An 8,639-nucleotide genomic window follows, 5' to 3' on the forward strand; every position below is an offset into this window, starting at 1 on the left:
TGAAATCTATAGCAGTAGTGAAGTCCTTAGTCTGGACGTAATGAAGCTCCAGCTCTTCTTTATTTTCAGAGTCAAAACTCTGCTTGGAGAAGGGTTTTTGTTTTTAGATTTTTTGAGCTTTTATTAAGTTTCTCTCTTTGGTGGGGCGGGGGTTGGTAGAAGGCATGTCCGTGCCATGGCATCCGTAGGGCAGAAAAGCTACTGTGTTATGATCACTTAGTGGGAATGAGAGCTTCCTGAAAAAGACAAGCTGGCCCTCTTGGCACCAGAGATTCAAATCCCAGGGGGACCCGCTTAGCAAAGAGAAACGCTGAGTTCCAGGGTGTTACTGGATGTGTGTGCTTGGAAGCAAGGTCCATCAATAGCTATTAGCCAGGATGGGCAGGGATGCAAAACCATGCTGTGAGCGTCTGAGCTATTATACTGGGCAACATCTAGATGAAGCAGTTTTTCTCACCCCACTGGGTACTGCAGTCCTTAGTATACAGGTTTGTCCCTTAAATCTGGGCCAGTCTCTTCTGCTGGAGTCTTCAGTCTTCTGAATGTCCTTGTTGCTTTTGCCCGGTGTCCTGAGACAGACAAATTCCTCTTCCTCACTGAGGTGTAGTGCGCTGCAGCTCCTGCCTGTCACTGCAGAGCAGGTTGCATGTCAGTGCTAGTCTATGTCCATGGGACCCAGTTCTGTTTGTCTTGTGCACCCAGCGCTCTCACTGAATTCACAGGAGCTTTGGGTGGGCAGGATCAGGCCTTGCACTTTGGGAGCCTGCGGCATGAAAAGTCCTCTCACGGTAGCTGCAGTGCAAGCGAAGGTTAAGGTGCACAGCCCCCACCTTGCCTGCAGCCACAGAGCTATGGCTAGAGCGACACTGTGCCGTCACCGTGTGTTGTAGGGTGTCACTGCGGCTGTTGCTGTGGGCGTGTTGGGGGCCCTGCTTTAGGCAGAGGTGGCTCAGGGTGGGGGACACTGGGTGTGGATGGGGGACTTGAGGAGGCGCTAGGCATGGTGGGAGTCAGAGCAGGTTTCAGAGCATGGCAAGGGTCTGTCTACACTGTGCTCAGAGGTGTGACTGCAGCCGGGCTAGCTTTGAGCTAGCTCAATTGACAACAGCGGTGAAGCCGCAGCAACATGAGCTACGTGTGCACAGTCTGTGCTGCTGTTATCTGAGCCGGCTGGATCACGTCAGCACGCGCTGCAGTCACCCCTCTGAGCGCAGTGTAGTGTGAACGGGGGCAGGGCAGTGCGCAAGAGGAGAGTGGGGAGCCAACCAGGGCGAATAGGGGAAATGCCATTGGGGTACCAGAGAGAGCCGTGAGACAGGGAGGAAGCTCAAAGAGAGGATTGTGAGGCATAGGGAGGATTTATGGACTGGAGAGGGAGGAGAAGCGAGCTGTGGAAGGATTTGATGGGTCTGGAGTTGATGTAAATGAGGTAATGCATATTGAACAAACATGCAAATCCTCCATTGCATAATTTGCATAGCACATCCAGCTTTCCAAACCCACAGCCTTGGCAGATTTGTCTCCGTATCCAGCCTGATTTGTTCTTTCATTTCTCACCAGTCTCCTGGATAACGATCTGAAGGATCCTACAATGAAGGATATTTGCAAGGCCCTAGAGCACCAGAACTGTCGGCTAGAGGCTCTGAGGTAATTCAGTATCGCTCATTTTCAAACGTATTTCATGTTCTGAAGTGTCATGGGGCTTGCAGCCTGTGTGCATGGGGATGGGAGATAAGGCATAATGATAAGCTTGGGGCTCTGCCATTTTGACCTGGGCCATTGTCTGCTTTTTTGTTCAGTACATGGATGGGGGATGGCAAGGAAAAATCCAGGATGTGCAGGAAGTTGTGGTGGTCATTTGGAACATGGCTCTTTTCCCTTGGAGTTACACGGAACCAACGTCCCAGCAACGGCCATGCTAGGGACCTGTGAAATCCAGCTCCTCCTGAGTGCTTGTGGTCACTTGTGATCCTTTGGCCGCTCACTCTGCCAGCTGTAACCCATCCCCCTTGAAATCCTTCTGGCTTAGAGGCCTGTCTGGGTCTCCTTCCTGCCAGGCTGGCTCCTCAGTGCAGTAGTGTGGTTTGTGCTTTATCCCCCTCCACCTCCTGGGGCCAGGTGTGCTGCTCCTACAGGGCTCTCAGATCCTGCAGGGCCAGGGAGTGACAGGGTGAGTTTGAGAACTAAACCTGGGTCTCCTACTTGGCTGCATGCAGCTCAGACCCCAGTTCACCAGACCTGTCCCCCACTCCTCCTCCCTGGCTGTGACGTGCATTATAGTGCAATGTTACAATCACACACAGCCCCAGGAGAGTGTATTTCAGCAGGTCACTCTGCTAGAGTCCCAAAGGTAGAATCACATCCCAGCATGTAAACTCTTCGGCTCCCAGTAGCAGTCTGTAGTGCTGCAGTGCAGAGCACGTGTTAAGTGAAATGTAACCGTCTCCTACTTCAGCCTCATTCTTCCCTAGGGCTCCTGCCCTCTCTGTGCATGTGGCCTCTGTATCCTATCCCCATCTGTGTGCCATTGGTTCTGACGGGTCTCCTCTCTCCTGGCTGTCTGATTGTTCTCTGGGCCTCTCTCCCATTGTGTCTCTCACTCATTTCCTTCCTACCTCAGTTCTGATTTGTCAGCACGTTGTTCTGTTCTCTTGTTTGTTCGCATTCCTCCTCCTGACTTTGACAGTTTATCTCACTCTCCTCTTTACCCTTTTCTGGTTTTCTCTCTCATTCATTTGGCTCCTTCTCTCCCTGCCTGCTCTCTAGCCTAGGGAGGAACGCGTTCACTGAACAGTGCTGTGAAGAACTGGCATCTGCCCTTGCGGAAAACCGGACCCTCCTGAGTCTCGAACTCAAGAAGAATAAACTGCGGACAATGGGCCTTTCTTACCTGTTAAGGGTGTTTGAGTCCCCAGAGTGCAAGATTCGGAAATTAGGGTAAGTATCAGTCTAACAGTGACGCTTCTGCTCTAGGGCACCAAAGGTTTTCAAGGTGTTTGCTCTTCCCCTCTAGACACCTGTGTTTGTCTGCCTGTCAAAGCCCTTCACCCCTTTCCTGGCATAAGCATCATTTCAGATCATGTCAGAGAGTGTGACACAGAAACAAGGATTCCCAGGGGTACAAAAAATCTTGTCAGGTTCACAAGGTATGCTGGTCCCATCTCCTGTGGAGCAAACCGCCCAGGGGAACGGGAGGTGAAACATTCCTCCCACTCCACGTCCTTGGCAGGAATGGTCAGCCCGCCTTGATCAGCCAGCACTGCTCTGAAATCCCAGCCCAAAGGATCTCAAGATCCCGATCATGCCTGGGCTCCAGAAGCAAAATGCTTTCCAGAAAAGAGCGGTTGGGGCTGTTCTGATCTTGTGCTGGTGTGAGCACAGCAGGGAGTGGAAATGGAGGGGTTTCTACGGGCTCAAATCACTGGTCAGCTATAGCACTAGGAGGAATTATTTCTGGGAAGTTCTGTGGGCTATGTCAGCATTTTGCATGGGTCATGGCATGTAAGGCACTGGGTCGCTCTGGTCATCACCGCTGACCGGGATGCTAAAAGTCCCATCGACGGTGCTGCCCAGCTAAGGCAGGCTAGTGCCTACCTGTTCTGACACCGTGCTGCGCCCCGGAAATGGCCAGCAGCAGGTCTGGCTTCTAGGTGGTGGGGGCACAGGGCTCCGTGTGCTGTCCCTGCCCCAAGCACCAGCTCCGCATGGCCAATGGGATCTAGGGGGAGGGGGCAGTGCCTGCAGGTGAGAGCCACGCACCTCCGCCTAGGAGCCAGACCTGCTGCTGGCCGCTTCAGGCACAGAGCCGTCCGCGTGGCCAGGACAGGCCGGAAGCATGCCTTAGCTCCCCTGCTGCACCGCTGACCGGCAGCCGCCTGAGGTAAGTCCGTGCCCCAAACCCTGCCCCAGCCCTGAGGCCACCCCAAAGCCCAGAACCCCTTCCTGCACCCCAAACCCCTCACCCTTGGCCCAACCCTAGAGCCTGCACCCCCAGCCCAGAGCCCTGACCCCCCTTGCACCCCAACCCCCTGCCCTAGCCCTGAGCCCCCCCAAACCTGGAGCCCCTCCTGCACCCCAAACCCCTCATCCCTGGCCCCACCCCAGAGCCTGCATCCCCAGCCCAGAACCCTGACCACCAATACCCTGCACCATCCCAGAGCCCCCTCCTACACCCCAAACCCCTCATCCTCAGCTCTGTTGGGTCGCGGGCATCAACAATTTTCTTCAACTGGGTCCCCAGAAAAAAAGTTTGAAAACCCCTGGGCTGAGTTGTGCAGGTGGTCAAACCAGATGATCTTAATGGTCCCTTCTGGTCTGAGAATCTATGCATCTAGTGGATTGGAATTAGGAATTAGCATGGTGAAGAATATGGATGCAGCCCCCGTGCCAGCTTTAGATTTGTTAAACCTGTGTGATTAGCAGAGAAGGGGAGTGAGGCAGAGGGAGGCAAAGTGACATGGACCAGTAAAGTGAGGATAGCGGGGAGATGGACATAGGCAGGCAGACAATGCAGGAAGCCCTGTCAATGCTGTCTGTAGCCTTTCTCTAAGGTATGTGTCCAATGTTCTGCTGCAGCCTCCAGGGAACTGGTTTGTCAGATGAATCCTGCGGGAGCCTCTGCTCTGCTCTCTCCAAAAACTCCAGCCTCCGTCATCTAAACCTGAGTGCGAATATGTTCACCGATCGCTGTGCTGAAGAAGTGCATCTCCTTATCCTGACGTGCCCCAGCCTCACTGAGATCAGGTAAGGCGGCAACCCTGGCTCGTCCTGCAGGGCAGACACAGCGAATTTGTTTTCTTGTCTCCTCTCATTATGCACACCCCCTTTGCCTGTGCAAGCCTGTTGCATAATTTCTTTATTCTTGATTATGGAGAAGTTGACTGGGGAGAGATGCCTCAGGGGACTGGGTATGGATCCAGTCCTGGTTGGTGGGGACCAAAGGTCACTGCTGTCCCATGGCTGGTTGATGAGCCATGTCACAAACTTTGGTGCTTTTAACCGCTCCCTAGCGAACAAGTATCACATCACAATAGTCAATATCCAAACTGGCATCACTTACCCCGGTCTGATGGCAATCTCAGCAGAGAAATCAAGGAAGACATGCGGTGCTGAGCCCTGCCGGTTCTCTCAGCACTCGAAGGGTCCTGCCGGGTAAGGGGTGAGGCACCGGCTGCTGCCAGTGCACATGGCAGGGGCACGAGGGCTTCCTGTGCTGTGCTTGTTCTGGGAATCTGCTGAGGAATCAGACTCCAGTGATGTCTGTTCAGCACTTGTCACGGTCCGAAAGTCCCCTGCCCCCCAAATAATGATTTAAAGAAATGATTGCCATTTGTGTGTTGTTTTTCCGAATGGAGGAGCAGTCTGGACAGGAGCTATTCAGAGTGGGCCTCGCCCAGCTGAGTTGGCGTTGCACATCCGTGGGCAGAATCATGTAATGAACAATGCAGAGAGCTCTGTGGATAAGGGGTGATGGGAGTCTGTTGGTCAGGCTTTAGAGAGTTTTTAAGCTGTCTTAGGGTATGGCTGTGTGAGTGTAGTCGGAGCGTCAGTGCTGGGAGAGAGCTCTCCCAGCGCTGCACGTAAACCACATCCCTTACGGGTGTAGCTTGCGCACTGGGAGCCCGGCTCCCAGCACTGATTACGCTGAGGCTTTACAGCACTATATCTTGCAGCGCTCAGGGTTTTTTTTTTCACACCCCTGAGCGCGAAAGTTGCAGCGCTGTAAAGCGCCAGTGTAGCCATGGCCTCAGTGGTTCAGTGCCAGAGACTAGTGACTCAGTGGCCAAACACCCTGAAGGCCTTATGGTGCGGAGTGTGGCAGCTTTACAGGGCTGTGTGGACATCGCATTGAAGGGACCTTTTCTGTCTCTACAAAGATTGATCACAGGGACTTGAGCTGACATACTTCTGACTATTCCACCCTCCTGCTTTCTGCCTTCTCAGCTTTCCAGATTTTTATACCACACCCACCCCTGTGGTGCTTTCCCAGTCCTGCCCCTCCCTGGTCTATTCAGAATGCAGCCAAAGTCACCCGGCTGGCCTGCCAGTTGGACTCCATCACTCCCCTCCTGTTTAACCCAATCACATCTCAGAGTCTCACTTCACATCTCTCCCCAGTGCTGCTCCGGCCTAAAGCTCTGTTCTTGTTACTTGGCAGCGTGGTTCCCAGACTTTGACGTGCCAGGTGAGACCAGGGTTGCTGGGTGACAAGTGGAAAGATTATGCAGTGGTTAGGAACTGGCTTGAGAGACCAACATTCAGTTCCTTGCTCTGGCACAGACTTTCTGTGGGCAAGTCACTTAGGATAAACTCTTCAAAAGCCCCTCAAGTTCCATTTCCAAAACTGACTTTAAATGCTATTAAGGTTTTGTTGACTTCCATGGAGACTTAGGCCCCTGAGCCATGTTTAAAAATGGGATTTGGGATCCTTAGTCACTTGGATGCTTTTGCAAATTTTACTCATAGGACTTGTCTAGAAGAACAGTGAATGCTGGCGTATATACCTACAGTGCACCAGGGTGCCACACACTAAGTGTCTGTGCGGACCCTATTACTGCATGCTAAGAGTTCCTTAGTGCACATTGACTTGCTCTGCTTTGAAATGGGTGTAGGTCAGCATGCAGTAGCAAGGTTCACACGGCTAGTCTGTGCACAGCGGGCTAAAGCACTGTAGATCACACCCCCTCCTAAGGGGGCTGCACGGATAAATATGCTAAGACTGAGAACAGAGCCATATAAATACCTAACAGAGAGAGGAACAGCAGAGTCCTGTTCATCTGTGATATGAGTTACCCGAGGGTAACCCTGGATATTTTCTGTTTGTCTTCTAGGCTAGGTTTGAATGACTTCTCTCCAGAGGTGGAAAAGCAGCTGAAGAACGTGCAGAGAGAAGGGCTGGACATTCGTTTTTAAAGAACGGGGCTGTTCTGTTCCATGCTGTGAAAACAGCACTGGATGCTAGTGATGCACTAGCGAGGGGGTGAGGGGTGCGAGGGGTGATAGCTGGAGATTAAAGCACACTGCATAAGACATATAGGGGCACATTGCAATGAAACTTGGGCCAAACTCCTATGATGGATCTGCTGAGCTGGGGACTACAACTCCCATCAGTCCCCTCCACACATCCCTTCCTCCTGGCCAGGTAAGGAAGCGGCAGCCACATGGCAAGTAAGTGGCTCCAGGGAAACTGAAACAGCAACCGCATGGCAAGCAGGGAGTTGGAGAGAAGCTGAATTCAGAATGGAGTTCCCAGGAACCATATGTGTGGAACAGAGCCATGTGGGACTTATGGGGGAGCAGCTGCGCTGGGCAGGAACCCAGCACTGAGAGGCCCCAATGCCAGACAGTAACTGAGCCTGGCCTGGAAACCTACAGGTTCCTATTTGCTTGGAATAGAGACTGGACGGGACAGGGCACCCCAAGCACAAGGCAGGACAAGCCCTGACTCTCGACTGGACTGCCCTAGGGGCCCAAACATTTACTGCTATCGCTCTGTTTGAACTGTAATTGTTTAAGCCTCTGTATCTACAGTATCTCCACCTTTCCTTTGCTGCTGGCATTTCTAAAGCATTTCTGTTCTTGATATGAAAATTATTGTCCCCTCTGGCTAAGCAGAAGTTGTGCAGAAAAGGCCCTAGGGGGTTACAGTGGACAAGAAGCTGGATATGAGTCAACAGTGTGCCCTTGTTGCCAAGAAGGCTAATGGCATATTGGGCTGTATTAGTAGGAGCATTGCCAGCAGATCAAGGGAAGTGATTATTCCCCTGTATTTGGCACTGGTCAGGCCACATCTGGACAATTGTGTCCAGTTTTGGTCCCCCAAGTACAGAAGAGATGTGGACAAATTGGAGAGAGTCCAGCAGAGAACAACAAAAATGATTAGGGGGCTGGAGCACATGACTTATGAGGAGAGGCTGAGGGAACTGGGGTCATTTAGTCTGCAGAAGAGAAGAGTGAGGCAGGACTTGATAGCAGCCTTCAACTACCTGAAGTGGGGTTCCAAAGAGGCTGGAGCTAGGCTGTTCTCAGTGGTGGCAGATGACAGAACGAGAAGCAATGGTCTCAAGTTGCAGTGGGGGAGATCTAGGCTGGATATTAGGAAACACTATTTCACTAGGAGTGTGGTGAAGCACTGGAATGAGTTACCTTGGGAGGTGGTGGACTCTCCATCCTTAGAGTTTTTTTAAAGCCCGGCTTGACAAAGCCCTGGCCTGGATGATTTAGTTGGTGTTGGTCCTGCTTTGAGCAGGGGATTGGACTAGTTGACTTCCTGAGGTCTCTTCTGTCTCTTCTATGATTCTAAGAGATGATTTTTGTGGATTGTATTATACAGCAGGAGGTCCTCTGCAAAAATGTCCTGGACATTGATCATATTATTCACACAGTAGTGAAAATAGTGAACTACATAAGAGCAAGAGGATTTAGTCATCGGCAATTCATTTCCCTTCTTGAAGACACTGACACCGAAAACCAAGGCTGACTTTATTGTACAAATGTCCTCTGGCTCAGCCTATGAAAGGTATTGCAGCGAGCGTGGGAGCTCTGAGATGAAATTTGCACTTTTCTGGAAAAGAAAATAATTTTCCTGAATTAAAGAATTCAAACCGGGTATGCGACCTCGCTTTTGATGTGGATATCTT

The 8,639-nt window shown here is 51.8% G+C and overlaps 1 protein-coding gene across 5 annotated transcripts in view; it reads left to right on the forward strand.

The window, feature by feature from the left end:
- The window catches only part of LOC115639479 (NACHT, LRR and PYD domains-containing protein 3-like), a 32,505-nt gene extending 24,791 nt beyond the window's left edge, over window positions 1-7,714 (forward strand). For all 5 annotated transcript variants that reach the window (XM_030542313.1, XM_030542309.1, XM_030542311.1 and 2 more), the window contains 4 exons: window positions 1,561-1,647; window positions 2,767-2,937; window positions 4,576-4,743; window positions 6,831-7,714. In XM_030542313.1, coding sequence (XP_030398173.1) covers window positions 1,561-1,647; window positions 2,767-2,937; window positions 4,576-4,743; window positions 6,831-6,912 — 508 coding nt within the window. In that variant the 3' untranslated portion in view covers window positions 6,913-7,714. The remainder of the gene's footprint in view (window positions 1-1,560; window positions 1,648-2,766; window positions 2,938-4,575; window positions 4,744-6,830) is intronic.
- Window positions 7,715-8,639: the final 925 nt, after the last annotated feature.

Source organism: Gopherus evgoodei, chromosome 24 (genome assembly GCF_007399415.2).
Source record: "Gopherus evgoodei ecotype Sinaloan lineage chromosome 24, rGopEvg1_v1.p, whole genome shotgun sequence".
In the NCBI taxonomy this organism is placed as follows: domain Eukaryota; kingdom Metazoa; phylum Chordata; order Testudines; family Testudinidae; genus Gopherus; species Gopherus evgoodei.